Source organism: Rhinolophus sinicus, linkage group LG11 (genome assembly GCF_036562045.2).
Source record: "Rhinolophus sinicus isolate RSC01 linkage group LG11, ASM3656204v1, whole genome shotgun sequence".
Taxonomy (NCBI): Eukaryota; Metazoa; Chordata; class Mammalia; order Chiroptera; family Rhinolophidae; genus Rhinolophus; species Rhinolophus sinicus.
The window spans coordinates 13179234-13195691 of record NC_133760.1 but is presented as its reverse complement, the minus strand read 5'-3'; the positions used below and the strand labels follow the sequence as shown (position 1 = coordinate 13195691).

Below are 16458 nucleotides of genomic sequence, written 5' to 3'. Positions count from 1 at the left end.
CCCGCTTGGCTCATGGGATGATTGCCATGAGAGACCTGCTCCCCCAGGGATTGTATACACCGCACCTTGTTCACATGGGGACAGCATGCACAGGTTGCTTTGGGACAATATGATTGGATATTGGGAACATGCTAATTGTATTAGTGGTGTAAGAGTTTTACAGACCCTGCCCAGAATCATGTGATGCCTATTGTAAAAAAGCAATAAATACCCACGACGACCCGATTCGGGGCTCCAGTCTCTTGAGGCTGTGAGTCCCTTGGTCCTCTGTGGTTTCTTTGCATTCAGTGTCTCTGGTCTCTTTATTTCTATAATAGAATTTAGCCCCTGCCGCCTCCCTCGCTTTCCCACTGCTTGTGTTGTGCAGGTTGCAACAAACAAGTTCCATGTTCATGCTGATGTTGCTCCCCCTGGACCCCATTACCTGTAGCACTACACCAGAGAAAGCAGACACAGCACTCCTGAGCCACTAACCGTCTTATCCTAACACAAATATTATTGGTTCTCAGTGAAAACCACCAATCACTGCCTTGAAAGATCATATACTTTGCTGGCCCGTCTGACGAAATCTGTATTTGAAAAACGAATGGTATACATTCATTAATGCAATGTTTATTAAGCATCTACTATGTGCTCACAAACAGGTTACAGTGCAACGTGCTGGGAACCTCACATACATTATATGAATTAATTCTCATAAAACCCTGGAAATTGGGTACTGAAAATCTTGTATTTCATGTGAGGATGTAGCTACTGAGCCGGGCCTGTCTCTTCTGTTTCCTTATCATTGATTTAAAACAAGAAATGCTTCTATAGGAGGTAGAGATGGATGTGAGAACTACAAAAAGGAAGGATGGAGTAGCAGTTCAGAGGATTTTGTCATTGTTGTGTTTATATTTACATATTTTTGGTAATAGGTAAATGTTGAATTTTATAACTAAGTGCCAAAAGTTTCCCTTATTCATCAGCAATATATGAGAATTCTAATGTAACCACATTCTCACTTAAATTTTGTATTATCAGATTTTTAAAAATTGACATTCCAGAAGATGTATGAATTGGTACATCACTATGGTTTCCCTGGTGACTAGAATGAAAGAGTACTGATATTATAACACACACAAGCAAAATTTAGTTTTACAAAAGAAGTCTTCATTTATGACATGACGAACCTGAAGATATTATGCTAGTGAAGTAAGCCAGATACATAGAGGCAAATACTGTATGATCTCACATAATAGTAGTACGTTAAAAACATAAAAGCAAAGGGTAGAGAGGTGGTTGCCAGGGGTTGGGCTGGGGAAATGTGGACAAATGTTGGTGAAATGTTACCAAGTTTCAGTTCTGCAGGGTGAGTCATTTCTGGAATTCTAATGACTATAATGCAACGTATGGTGACTATAGATAATACTGGATTGTATACCTGAAATTTGCTGAGTATATCTTAAGAGTTCTCATTACAAAAAGTCGTAACTATGTGAGATGATAGACATGTTAATTAACTTGAGTGTGGTAATCATTTCACAATGAATGTGTATATTAACTTTTTTGTAACTTGAGCAACTACTGGATCTGAAGGAATGGAGGACAGGGTGCTGGATTGGAGGCTCTTACAGCACAGAAGAAACCAGAAAGACAGAAATCAAGGCACCAAAACATACAGGTTTTTGCTCCCATTTATCTACTTTTGGGTTTTGTGAAACTTTGAACACCATCCCTAGAGAGGTGAGAGAAGCAGCCAACGTAAACTCTGATCTCCTCTCATCTGTTCAGTGAGGGGAGATCCCAGTATCTGGCCAGACCTGGACACAGCCCCAGAAGGGGTTGATCTGGGCACATGTGGGGCAGACAGTGGGCCCTACACTTCGTAATTCCATACCTCTGAAATTATTTCCATTTCTGGCTTTCCTAAGCCCGCCTATAAAAACCTAACTGTTATGGTTTGTATAATTTTATTCTATTTAAGCTAATTGCCTATTTTAGAACATAAGTAATTTGATGTACATACTTAAGACTTTTTTGAGGCAATTACATTAGAAAATATTCTTAACTAGGTTAAAGACATACAAATATAAAAACCACTATTATTGACACCTCTTCTGTGTGTTCACCTTTCAAGAGGTCACATCATACCTCACACAACAGAAAAAAAAATCTGACAAAATGTCATCTAAACCTAGGGACCATGACTGCTACGTCTGTTTTCTAATGGCCATATGAGATGGAAATAATTTATCTATCATTTGCACTGCTATACCTCCTGTGTTTCTCACCAGAATACCAGGAAATGCAGCAACTTCCATCAAGCTATTATTCATTCTTTGTCCTGTACAGAATAAAAACGATGGAGCCACTGGCCCAGGTAATGAATCCTAAACATAAAACATCAGATTTAAATAGACATGAACACTGCATATAGTAAGTCTACAGCTATGTCACATTACCCAATATTTATAGTTTTGTGATGTTTGTGTTGTTCTTTCTGGCAGGCATATGCATAGGAAACCTGCCTACCAATTTATGCAAGATCCAGCACAGGACACTAGAGGGGCCAATGGACTTTGGGGCTTTCCCACTAAGCTCTGCCCATCTGGAATTCCTGGGGCTGATGGTGATGGCCTGGAAGACACTCAAGGGACAGATGGTGCAAACAGACATACCTCTAGCCACTCTGTGAATACAGAAAATTAGTTTGCATTCAAAATAATGAAGAAAATATTTCAACTCAAAATCTGCTGTCATCTTGAAGACTTCTCTAAAAAGAATGAACAACAGTTGACTACATTCAAGATGACTGGGAATAAAACCTGTTGAACTTGTCCTGGTTCCACTTCAGTAAAGGAAAAGATAATGATATGAGTAAGAAATTCTTCAGGATTCTAATGAAAATCTGGACAATAAAGATCATTCCAATTTAAAAATACACAGAGGCCATTCTGTTATTTCCCAAAGATCAATTTCATATTCAAAAATAGATAATTCAGCATGAAAAAATGAGTTGTAGGCTACCTTTATCATGAAAAAAGCAAAAATTCTACGTCATTGCATTAGAAAAATTATAAACTACTCATCAAAACCTACTGGGCCTGGATGGGTGATGTGGAAAGGGAAGAGCAGAGAGATGCTGTCTGTAGTCATAACAGTTCAACAGACAATGACTGATACACATATAGCTAAGAATAAAAATGAGAACAAGAGAAAATTAGGAAATAAAACAACTAGAATTTATCTTCCTAAATTCAGTCAGTGGTGCAGCCTGGGAACATGCAGAATTCATGTCAATTCTTCATTCCGGAAATTATCCATCTCTTACCTGGAGGTACGACATCACTTCTATTGGAGTATTTGTCTCCTCATTATAGAGTGTCAATTACACACCCAAGCACTATCCCATGTGTTCATTCACTTAATGAAAGTGTAAGAAACTCATGACTTATGAAATCACTGTCGCAAAGTTTATCCTGAACAAATTGGCACACAAAAGTGAGTAACTTTGATGACGTCACTCATGAGAGACTAACTAAAGAAAAGTTAACAGTTTTTGAAAAGAAATATATGAAACAAAATGCACCTTAATATGATCATGGTAGAATTAGTGTCATTTTTAATTTCCAAAACCCATTACATTTAATGAAAACCATTGAAATCCCTGAGTAGATCATATAAGCAATTATTTCATGAAATTTGGAAGGAAGAAAATATTTGGTAAGTCTTGTATGAGTAACAGAAAAGTAAAAAAGAATTTCACAGGAAAAGTAAAAAAGAAAAGAATTTCACAGGAAAATTCTCAACCAAGAGTCCTAAGGGTTGAAATAAATTCAAGGTAGTGTACAAAAAACGATTCACAGTATGAATCTTTAAGGTTTCTAGTTTGCTAGTACATCATCAAATATTTTGAAATAACCTATTTGATTCAATATTTCTGTCCTTTTGAAGATTATGCGTAGAAACATAGTCACACATTCCTTCCTCCTTAGTTCTGTTATTCCTAAATCATATCTTTAGCAAATATATCTTCAGAAAAATGACATGTAAAAAATACATATATATAGGGTGAAATGTTATAGTGATTCAGAAATCCCAAAATATGCCTTCTAACTATACTTATTTTGATTTTGTTAAAGTAGCATTTACTAAGCAGAGACCGTGGTGTTAGATGGTGAACATCATTTCAAAAAAAGACCACAATCAAGATTGAAGACGTTTATTATTCACAGGTCTTAAAGGAAGTATACAGCACACCTGGAGGGGCTACATGAGGAGGCTAAAGCAGGATGCAACTGAATGGCAGGAATCCGGGTGGAGTGCTTTGGTGTTTCTCAGCTAAGTCCAGATTATTCAATTAAAACCAAAAAGAAAAAAGTTTTGGGAAGCTCTGAAGATATCTAAGAGGCATTAAAAAGAGGACCGAGATGCAATGGAAACTTGCTCACAAGGGCTGCTGGAGAAGTCATATCAGGAACTTGTATTTACTTGTGACTCTGTGAGCTCTTATCTAGTGTATGTACAAGCAGGAGGATAGTGTCAGTTCAAGGCTCCTTAGACACACAAAGTAAATGCCAAAGCAGCAATATCATGGAATAGTTTAGCTAAACTCTCAAAAATACTCTTAATCTTTATTGTAGCCATCATAATATCCCAGTAGTTACAATAAGGAGAAAAAGATGTAATACACAAATTGTGGGGGGAAATGGTCTCATTATTGTAAACTATAGAAAGGCTTAAGGCCATTGGGGAAAGGGATTGCTAAGGATTTCATTCCACTGTTACCAAATGGTATATTGTTACCTACAACTTTGAATAAGGTGGGATATTTTGATGTTGGTGGCAGGATAACACCACATTCATTACACAACAGTGTCAACATATTCAAATTCATTCACTTTTATTAATAAAAATATATTAAGTTCACACATAGTCTATCCAAATAAAGCATTGCAACTCCACTGTATCATCATTGGTCAAAATACACATTATAAGCATTCAAGAAGCATTCCTATTCTTCTGACAGAATAATCTGAGAGCTGTGCTTCCTATAGTTTTCAAGATGGAGGCTAATTATTTAGTGAGGATAGAGACACAAGAATTTTATGCACTTAGGGATGAGTTATCTATACTTTTCTCAGGTATTTGTAAAAACTTCTTTATTTCAACCATATCAAATAATATTTATGACATCTATCTATGGCCACTATGAAGATACATCAGGATTTTAATGAACTGCCACCTTTTTTTCCTTAAAGAGCAATTGGTAAAACTACTTAAAATTCATAGTGCTCCTCCATCTTTCATTAATGCAAAGAAATATGTCCTGACACCTACTTCATGGTGACTTACATTAACATTCTACGTCAACCACAATCAGCATCTTCATTTAGATTTCCTTCATACAGTGTAGTTAATCTTCATGGAAAAGTGAATCCCACATAATAATCAAGGGCTCTCAGGTCTTTCAGGGAGCAACAATCAAACCCCATGATTCACATACACACTAGAAATAAAGGCATAGCATGAAGAGATTTACAAAAGATTTCAAATAGTCAATCTGATACACTGTGATTATACTTCTCCAAATATCCTTCCACTTGGTACTTTGAAGCATAATAACCAGTAAATCATCTAAGTTTATTAACTCTGAATTATTCTCTATAAGCATTCTGATTTAGAATAATATAAAAAAAGAACTATTGATATCACTTTCTACTGACATTTTAGATTTCATTTTAGATTACATATGTGCCCAGATTTTTCACTTCTTTAAAGTTACAATCCAAAATAGAATCTGTGCTGCTTTCTGAAGTATGTATTTGGAAATGGGTCTTTCATCATTTATTAAAAATGTAGAACTTCTGGGGCTGGCCTGGTGGCTCAGGTGGTTGGAGTGCCATGCTCCTAACTCCGAAGTGGCAGGTTTGATTCCCACATGGGCCAGAGAGCTGCGCCCTCTACAGCTAAGACTGTGAACAACAGCTGTCCCTGGAGATGGGCTGCTGTGAGGAGCCGGAGGTTGGCGTGAGCTGCTGGGTGCTGCTGAGGGCTGCTGTGGGTTACCAGGAGCGGCTGGAGGCTAGCGTGAGTGGCTGGCAGCCAGCATGAGTGGCTGTGGGCTGCTGTGTGCTGCTGAGCTGCTGTGAGTGGCCAACTGACAACCAGTGACAGACTGCCTCAGCCAGGGGGAGCGCAAGGCTCATAATACCAGCATGGGCCAGGGAGCTGTGTCCTACACTAGACTGAGAAACAATGGCTTGAACCGGAGTGGGGGTGTTGAGGGGTGGAGGGGAGAGGAGGCAGAAGTCGGGAAAAAAGGCAGAGCTTCTCTCCAATGTGTGTTCTCTGATACTGACTAGACCGTAGTTTCAACTAAAGGGTTTGCCATATTCTTTAGTTTTAAGGATACTCTCCAGTATAAATTCTCATGTGTCAATTAAGATGTGAATGCTGAATAAAGGCTTTGTCATTCTCTACATCTGCACTATTGCTCTCCAGAATGAACTGACTATCGTCGAGTAAAGCTTGAGTACAGGACAAAAGCAATGCCACATTCTCTACATTTGTGGGCTTCTCTCCGGTATGAATTCTCTGATGTCGAGTAAGTTTTGAGCACTGGTTAAAAGCTTTGCCACATTCTCCACATATGTAAGGCTTCTCTCCGGTATGAATTCTCTGATGTTCAGTAAGATGTGAACGCCGTTTAAAGGCTTTGCCACATTCTCTACATTTGTAAGGCTTCTCTCCAGTATGAATTCTCTGATGTTGAATAAGGCTTGAGCACTGGGTAAAGACTTTGCCACATTCTATACACTTGTAAGGCTTCTCTGCAGTAGGAATTCTCTGATGTCGAGTAAGGCTTGAGGACAGGACAAAAGCATTGCCACGTTCCCTACGTTTGTAAGGCTTCTCTCCAGTATGAATTCTCTGATGTCGAGTAAGTTTTGAGCACTGGTTAAAAGCTTTGCCACATTCTCTACATTTGTAAGGCTTCTCTCCGGTATGAATTCTCTGATGTTCAGTAACATGTGAACGCCGCTTAAAGACTTTACCACATTCTCTACATTTATAAGGCTTCTCTCCAGTATGAATTCTCTGATGTTGAGTAAGATGTGAACGCCGCTTAAAGGCTTTACCACATTCTTTACATTTGAAAGGTTTCTCTCCAGTATGGAATTTCTCGTGTCTATTTAGATTGGATAACATACAAAATATGCTCCCACAGTGATTGCATTTGTAAGGTTCATCCCCAGTATGAATATTCTGATGTTCAATAAGATTTAAAGATTGGCTCAAGGATTTGCCACTTTCACTACATTTGTCAATCTTCTCTACAATATGAATATTCTGATGTATATGGTTTGAACTTTGATCAAAATTGTTCCCACATCTATAATGGTTCTCTGGAAGCTGAGTTCTCTGATGTTTACTGGGATTTGACCCTTGGTTAAAGTTTTCCCAAGATTCATTGCATTGATAACTTCTCTCTCCATTATTCATACTCTGGTAATCATTGAAAATAGGAAAGCCTTTAGTGAGAACTCTTTAATTTCATTACACATGTACAGTTGTTTCCCATGAACTATTCATTAATACCTATTGAACCATGATGGTTGTATAGACCCGCCCATGTTCATGAAAAGTATAGACTTTGGAACAAGGGATTAATTCTTGGTGGAAGAATAATGAATCCTTGGTTAAGGGCCTCTCACATTTAGTATTTCTATCTTCATTTTCAAATCTCTGATTTTTAGAAATGTTTGAAGGTGTAATCCAATGGTACATTTTAAATAATTCAAATGATTATTTACAATATGAACTAGGTGACTTCCCTGATTTTTCAAATTTCCTTTCAGACAATATGTATATTTTAAAAATTGCTGTTGGTCTTTAAGTTCAGAAACATATTGCTCTGCAAACATAACAAACTGACTGTGAAAGTGTTCCCAAGATGTTTTATATCCTTGATCTCTTTTGGCAACAAGGATTCTATTATGGGTCATTATCCCAGTTTGGTTATATCTATCATAATAACCTTTCTGCCCTTCACATTCTCCCTCACAGTCCCAGTCTTTTATTATGTGTAAATTCTCAAAGCCACACCTTCCGTGTCTTACCAGTAGCATTTTGTGGAATGAATCTTCTATGCCTGGCTTTGGCAACAAGCCCTGGGTGTCATGAGAAGATACAGCTGAAAGATACCAAATTATCACACTTACTACACTCAGGTAAATACACTTTAAATTCTCATGTACAAAATTAATACTGATAAGAAGACTTAAGAAAGATGATAGAAGAGGAAGCACTAAAACTTCACTCCTCCATGGAGATGTAAACTTACCACAATTACTGACCCAGTTGCCTTTTTCAGTACTCTAGAAGCCAGTAATGTGATTATAGAACCCCCGGGAAAGTACAAAATGAGGAAGAGTCACATCAAAGAGGGAAGAAAAGTTGCTAACATTTGCCAACAATAGCTGCTCACCCTCCCTGACACACCATGGCATGAATGAGAGAAAATTGCCAATTCCTGGGTTCTTCTCAGTAGAGAAATAGATGAGTGTGTTCAATGATCTGGTTTTTTTTGTAGCTGCATGAGGGACTGATTTCTGTTTTGCAAGAAAGGAGTGGCAGCACCTCTATATGCTTGGTGGTGGCCACTAAGAAGAAAGGTGAATAATTGTTCAATCACCAGAGAGACTACAATACTGAAGACAGACATCAGGAACAGGAAGATATCATGGGCTCTAAAGAAGAAACAGAAAATATTTTAAACTGGGAAAATACACACACACAAAAATCCACAAAGAATACACATTCCAGAACTGGTTTGACAGGCCTTAGAGTATCTAACCCAGCTGATTTTTATTTGTGTTGTCCTGTACAGAAGCAAGTTCATAAAGCCTGAAATGATCCCAAATCTCTTTGGGATCATTGTGATCCCAAAAACCGTATGTTTGGTTGTTTCTTATGATCCCAAATCTCAACAAAAATCATAAGGCATACAGAGAAACAAGAAAACATGATCCAATCAGAGGGAACAAAACAAATCTCCAGAAATTGGCCCTAAATTAATGGAGCTCTATTAATTATCTGTAAAAGAATTCACAATAACCATCTTAGAGGTGCTTAATTGCGGAAGACAGAAAACAGACAGACAACTAAATAATATCAGGAAAGCTTTGCATGACCAAAATGAAAACACAAAAAGACAGAAAGGATTAAAAATAAATAGTGAGCTGAAGAACATGATACCTAAATTTACAAATCCACTAGAAGCATCAACACTACACTTGATCAAGCAGAAGAATAAGACAACTTGAACACACTTCATTTTAAATTACTGACAGAGCAAAAAAAAAAAAAAAAGTGGAAAAGTGAAGACAGCCTAAGGGACTCAGTGAGAGGAGAGGAGAGTGAAAAGGGCCAGATAGCTTATTTTAAAAATTAATGGCTTAAATTTCCCTCATTTGAAGAGATATACAAACAAAAGCTCTTCACTGAGTTCTAAGTAGGATGAATATAAAAATAGCAATACAGGGACACATTATATTCAAACCACCATGAATCACAGACAAAAAATGAATCTTGAATGCAGGGTGAAAAAAAGCAACATGTTGTGTAAAAGACAGCTCCTGTAAGATTATCAGTGGTTTCTTAGCAGAAACCTTATAGGAAAAATGTGACATAAAATATGAAAAGTGCTGGAAGAACAAAAACTATCAACCAAGAATACTACAGCTGGCAAACATGCCCTTCAACAATGGAGAAATTAAGACTTTCTCAGATGAAAAACCCCGAGAAATTTCTCACCATTAGACTTGCCCAAGGGAATGCTAAAGAAAGTCGTTCTAGATGAAATAAAAGTATTCTAAACAACAATACAAACAATATGAAAATATAAAGCTCTGGTAAATGTAAATATATACACAAACAAAAAAATCTGTAGTATAATGATGAACAATCAATTTAATTTCTCCTACAGAATTTTAAAAAGCATTAAAATCATAAATATATGTTATAGAATACACAATGTAAAAGACATAATGTGATATTAATAACAAAGTGTGTACAAGGCTGTAGATGTAAAGTAGTAGAGTTTGTGTATACAGCTGATGCTATCAGCTTAAAATACACTGTTATAACCTTTAAATGTTTTAAGTAACCCCATGGTAACCACAAAAAAATATACCTATAGCAGGTACTCAAAAAGGAAATGAGAAATCAAAGCATGTCACTACCAAAAAAATAAGTAAATAAAAGAAACAGTGGAACACAGTGAGAGGAAAAATGGAACAAAATTGCTATAAAAATATTGCAGAAAAATTTAAATGATTATAGGAATCCTTCCTTTCTGGTAACACTTTAAATGTAAATAGATGACTCTCCCCAATCAAAAGACAGAAGTTGGCTACATGGATAAAAAAATAAAATCTAACTAGATCACTTTAGTTCTGAGAACACACATAGTATATAACTAAAATTATAGGAATAGGTGTTCCATGAAAATGGTAATCAAAAAAGGGCATGGGTGGCCATATTAATATCAGACAAATACAGTATCAAAAATGTCACAACACAAAGATAGACATTGTATTATTATAAATGGGAGAATTCATCAGGAAGCTAAAATAATTATAAATATGTATGCATATAACATCAACGCTCCAAATATAAGAAGCACACGTGACAACAGAAATAAGAATAGGAAGCCATATAAGTCAATACCCCAATTTCACCTGATAAAAAAACAAGAAAACCAAAGGCTGAATAAGGAGAGGATTTAAACAATACTATACACTAAATAGATATAACAGACATATACAGACCGTATCACCGAAACCACACTAGAATACACAATCTTCTCAATCACACATGGAACATTCTCCAGTACAGATCATCAGCTAGTCCACAAAATAAATCTTACCAAATTTAATAAGATTGAAATCATATAGGTATCTTCAGACAACAGTGAAATAAAACTAAGAATCAATAGCAGATAGAAACTCAGAAATTCCACAAATATTTTGATATTGAATAACACACTCTACAACAACGATTAAAAAAAAGGAAATTAGAAAATATCTTGATACAAATAAAATGAAACACAATATACCAAAACTTATGGGATTCAGAGAAAGTAGTACTAAAAGGGAGGTGTACAGAGATAAGCGCTTACATCAAATAAACAGCATAACTTTACAGCTCAAGGAATTAGAAAAAGGAGAGCAACCTAGTAAGCCCAAAGGTAGAAAAAGAAATTTTTAAAAATTGAGCAAATATAAACCAGAGTATGACGAAAATAAGAAAAAAAAAGGAATATTAGGTTTTCTTGAAAGGATAAACAAGTGACAAACCCTTAGATAATTAAGAATAAAATAGAGGACAATAAAATCAAAAGTGGAAGCAGAGATGTTATAAACCATGCCATAGAAATAAAATAATTATAAGAGGCTACTGTAAACAATTATATGCCAAAAAATTGAAAACTACAACAAAATACATAAGGTCACAATCTATTTAGACTTTAACATGAAGAAATTAAAAAAACAAAGAACAACAAAAAACCCTCAGGAGACCTATCTAACTAGTAAGTAGATTAGAACAATAATAGTAATTTTTTAAAAGTGCCAAACAAAGCAAAGCCCTGGAACAGATGAAGTCACTGGTGAATTCTAGCAACATTTAAAGAAAATTGACACTATTTCTCTCCATGAACATTTCCAAAGATTAAAGAGTAAAGATATTATCAAAACACTTTGTATGAGGCCAGGATTAGCCAATATCAAAGCCAAACAAAGGCACTACAAATAAAACTATAAGCCAGTATCTGTGATTAATATTGATGACAAGTTCTCGATAAAATATTAGCACACTGAATTCAAAAGCACATTAAAAGAATTATACGGGGCAGATGCGTGACTCAGTTGGTTAGAGCGAGAGCTCTGGGCAACAGGGTTGCCGGTTCGATTCCCACATGATCCAGCGAGCTGCGCCCTTCTCAACTAGAATGAAGACAACAGGCTGCCGCTGAGCTGCCGCTGAGTTCCCAGGTGGCCAGATGGCTCAGTTGGTTAGAGCGAGTGCTCTCAACCACAGAGTTGCCAGTTTGACTCCCACAAGTGATGGTGGGCTGCACCCCCTGCAACTAAGACTGAACAACGGCAACTGGACTTGGAGCTGAGCTGCGCCCTCCACAACTAAGATCAAAAGGACAACTTGACTTAGAGCTGATGGGTCCTGGGAAAAATACACTGTTCCCCAATAAAGTCCTGTTCCCCTTCCCCAATAAAATCTTTTGAAAAAAAAGAAGAAAAGTAATTGGTAAAAACCAGTTCCCAAGGGGTGTAGCTTTAGAAAGGAAATAAAAAAAGGCTTAACACAGAATTCCTCAGCAATGTGCACAGCTGTTCCCAGGCCCATAAAGCGATGGAAGAGTACCAGGATCACGCGGCCCTCACAGTCCACGGGGAGGACTTTCGCTCTCACTGCAACTGTGATGGGAGATCCCTGGGGCAGAAGGAGAATCCTTAGAGGATGGAAGAGCAGGGTAGGTTGGAAAGGAGCTGTCCCTCTGTGACAGCAACAGAAGCCTCACCCTCTCAAGTATCATTTCCACTGAAGCAGATCTTTCCAAGCCATACTTTAGTGTGTGGCATCCCTTGTGATCTTTGGACCTCTCACATATACCATCTGCTTCCTTCATTCTCACCTATCGTGTTTCCCTGAAAATAAGACCTAGCCGGACCATCAGCTCTAATGTGTCTTTTGGAGCAATAATTAATATAAGACCCGGTATGTTATATTATGTTATGTTATATTATATTAAAGACCTGGTCTTATATTATATTAAAATAAGACTGAGTCTTATATTAATTTTTGCTCCAAAAGACACATTAGAGCTGATGGTCCAGCTAGGTCTTATTTTTGGGAAAACATGGTACCTCGGTGGATGGCTATTGTCGTTTTTCTCTTCAAATCCCAGGGCTCCTTCATTTGCTCCAGAGAGGTGACCAGGTCTGGCTTGGAGACAGCAGGACCAGTTTAGTATAAAAAGGAACATGAGTTTTGATGGAAAATCTCCAATTTCCAATCCAGTATTACGCTCAAGTGAGAGGAGAGGACATTGTAAAGTATTAGAATATTCTAGAAAATGATTTCCCAAAATATTATATTCTAACAGCACCTTTAGGATACCAGAAAACATTTAAAGTTTTCAGATCCTGAGTTCCCCTTCCAGGTACATCATGAAGCCTTTCTTTCTACACCAGCAATCCCCCAATTTGTACCTTGAGAGCAGGGCTCTGTAACTCTATCATATAAAGCAGAAGCTCCCAGGAGACATTCTACTGATGAAGGAAACAAACCCCTGCGGGTGGAATAGGAATTCTGGGAGGAAGTCACTCTCACCCAGGGAGACCAGGTTCTTGCAGTTCTCGAACATCACGTCCATGTACAGTTTCCGCTGAGCTGGGTCCAGGCACTCCCACTCCTCCTGAGAGAATTCTATGGCCACATCGCTGAAGGTCAACAGTCCCTGAAATAAAAGACATTTACCAAGTGGCCACAGGCAGAGTTCATAATGTGACCCAATATGAAAACAAAGAGTTAAGAGAACTGGTTCTGACCGAGGAGAATATCCTGATTATCCAATAAGTTCGTTTTTGACACAGTAACATTCTCTGATGTATTTTCTAACTCTTGAGAAAAGACCATAACATATGATCCACAAAACCACTGTAGAGACTTTCCTTTCCTAAAAGATAAATTGTGAAAATTAAGGCAACAACACAAGCATACCCACTTTCGAGTGTTGTATTTGTGTCACACAGTATAAAGGGTGTATATTTCTCAGGTAGAAAAGTCATAGTGAGAAATGTAAAGTACTTCTCAAATTTTAACGTGTCCAACAATGCAGACTGTGATTCAGGAGTACTGGAGTGGGGCCTGAGTTTCCAAAATTTGAACAAGGTCATTTTTAACTAGTGACACCAATGTTTCTGGTCTATGTGCCACACTTTGGACAGCACAGAGAGAGAAAATATCATACAAGACTTTGAACTGAAACAGTTATATGGAATTTGCAGGTCTCATTGAATAGGACGGATAGCAACCACAATCCTTCTTTAAAATATCCTATACACTAGGTATTATTCTAACCGTTTTTTATATATTAATTCTTAATACATATAAGTAACCTGACAACAATGATACTTCGTCTTATTTTGTGAAACATCCATTAAAGGTAGAGCCTGGGTGTTACTCCAAACTTTATCTAGAATTTATGAAAAAGAACACAGACCAATATGCAGAGACAACCCTCATAAATGTTCACAGCAGTTTCTGTAACTGAGAAGAACAGAAACAAATTAAGAAGAAACAATAGCTCAAATAATGTTAACATTTTATGAACAAAGACAGACATAGAAATGGAAACTATGAACACATTAAAAGTGACAAAGAAGAAACTTTTCATGTCAATGAAATCAAGATGATTTTCAACTGTGTTAATCTCATAAATCTTCGTGGATGACACTCTTTGTTATTTTATAATCACACAAGGGAGATGAACACACACAATGATATAAAATAAGTTAGAGCTATTGTTTCTTAGTCTTTTATTGCTTTGAAAATTTGTGCTGAGCTATATTTTAGAAATTTAACACAGTTGAATAAATATGACTGTTGTAAACTTGTTTGAAAATACAAAAAAGTGATGAAGAGTATGTCTGTGATATGACTGTGGAATATAATGGAAATTTATAGGTCCAAGACCTGACTGATTAAAGCCTCCACTTGCCAGTATCTCCAGTAAACAAAAGTGAGAGCTTTCATTCTGCAAAGAAAACAACAAACAAAGAGAAGCTAAGAAGGGAGTTTCCAGATGAAATGTGATAGTTTATGCATATCTCAATAAATACCAATGAGACCCTTATTAATGATAAAGGAAAAAAAGTATTAACCTTATTATACTACAGGAACCTGGCAGAGAGCACCTGAACCACATGAAAATCGAGTGTAATGCAACTGAAATCAGATGACTTGAAAATACGGAAGGACATTTCATCTCAAAATCAGTTTTATGCACATTTCAATCCACACATACCTCCCATATTCTGTAAATCTAATCAGTGCATTTAAACAGGGATAAAGATAAACTGGAACTTGAAGCAAACATCAATCAGTCTAGGGGCTATGGAAGGAGCTAGGCCTTAAGGAAGTTATCGGCTCTACTAATAGCACAATGGATCCCTAAAGGAAGAATTCTATATTTATAATAAAGCTCTATGGTTCTAACTTCCCCTTCCCTTCTATAAATACCTCTCCATTTTGGCACGCAGCTTGCCATGTTTGCATGCACTGGGTTGTGACCTTTTCTTTTTCCTGAATAAATCCTTTTGGTGATGAAACACCTAGTCAATACTATTTTTCAGTTGACAATAGCAAGTCTTCATTGCCAATGTAGTAAGCACGTCTCTTCTAATTACTCTTCTTTTTCAGAACTTTCTGAGCTATTCTGACCACTAAATGCCATCCTGGTTAAATGTGCATTTTCTTCAACCTGTTAACAGAGCAGATGTTGCATCCAGATGATTCTAAAACCTATATTTCCCTTCTTTACAGATACCTGAGCATCTGACCCCATCCCAATAGGAATCTTGGACATCAATGCATTCCCATGTTGATCTGTCACAAAGGGAATGTTTTACTAATTGAAGGTCATTAATTCATGGTGAGAATTCTTCATGCCCTGTAGGGAACCTGGATAGAGAGAATGGAGAAGGCTCTGGGACAGAGGAGAGAAGTGCTGTGAACAGCTGACCATAACAATCATAAGAAAACAAGTAGTTGAAAACAACCGCATGAGGCAGGAACATCAGAAGTAGAGAATTAAAGGTTTGCAGTTCTAAATCCATGGATTTTAGGAGGAAATGCAGACACAGCCTCTGACCCGGGATAGAACGTTTACCTGAGAAGCAGCCATTTTGTCCTCCCTCCGCCTGCTCTGGGTCGTTTTCTCAGGCGATGTTAAGGTTGAGGAATCACATCTGCATCTTGAGAACGTGCCTTCAGAGGCGCCAGCACAGCCCCTTCATCTGTTTCCTCCACACCCACAGACAGAAAGGCCTTGAAATGCTGAAAAGACCACGTTCTCTGGTCCTGTCACAGGAAATTCAGGAAAAATGAGCTCCTACGTGAAGACCAAACAGTTTTTTCTTTCCTGTCTTCCCTTGCTCTCCCTTCCCACAGACCTGCACAAATTCTGCTACAGCAGTGAGAATGGGGGGTGCTCTCCTGCCTCTCTCAAACCCAACAGACCAAAGCCGGTTATCAACTCTCACAAAGGTGTGTGGGAACCTCCAGATAAACCCTGGCCTCACCTTAGAATCAGCTGGAGTACCTTCTTAAAATGACAATAAAGGTACACCCAGACCAGTTGACCAACTCTGAGGGGAGGGAGCAGGTAGG

The 16458-nt window shown here is 37.5% G+C and overlaps 1 protein-coding gene across 1 annotated transcript; it reads right to left on the bottom strand.

Moving 5' to 3' along the window:
* Positions 1-4188: 4188 nt before the first annotated feature.
* Positions 4189-15936, bottom strand: LOC109458073 (uncharacterized). The gene is given in 5 exon segments (XM_074315813.1): positions 4189-6555; positions 6558-7491; positions 8106-8179; positions 13399-13525; positions 13617-15936. Coding segments are annotated over 5 exon segments (1245 nt in total). The 5' UTR covers positions 13668-15936; the 3' UTR covers positions 4189-6496.
* Positions 15937-16458: the final 522 nt, after the last annotated feature.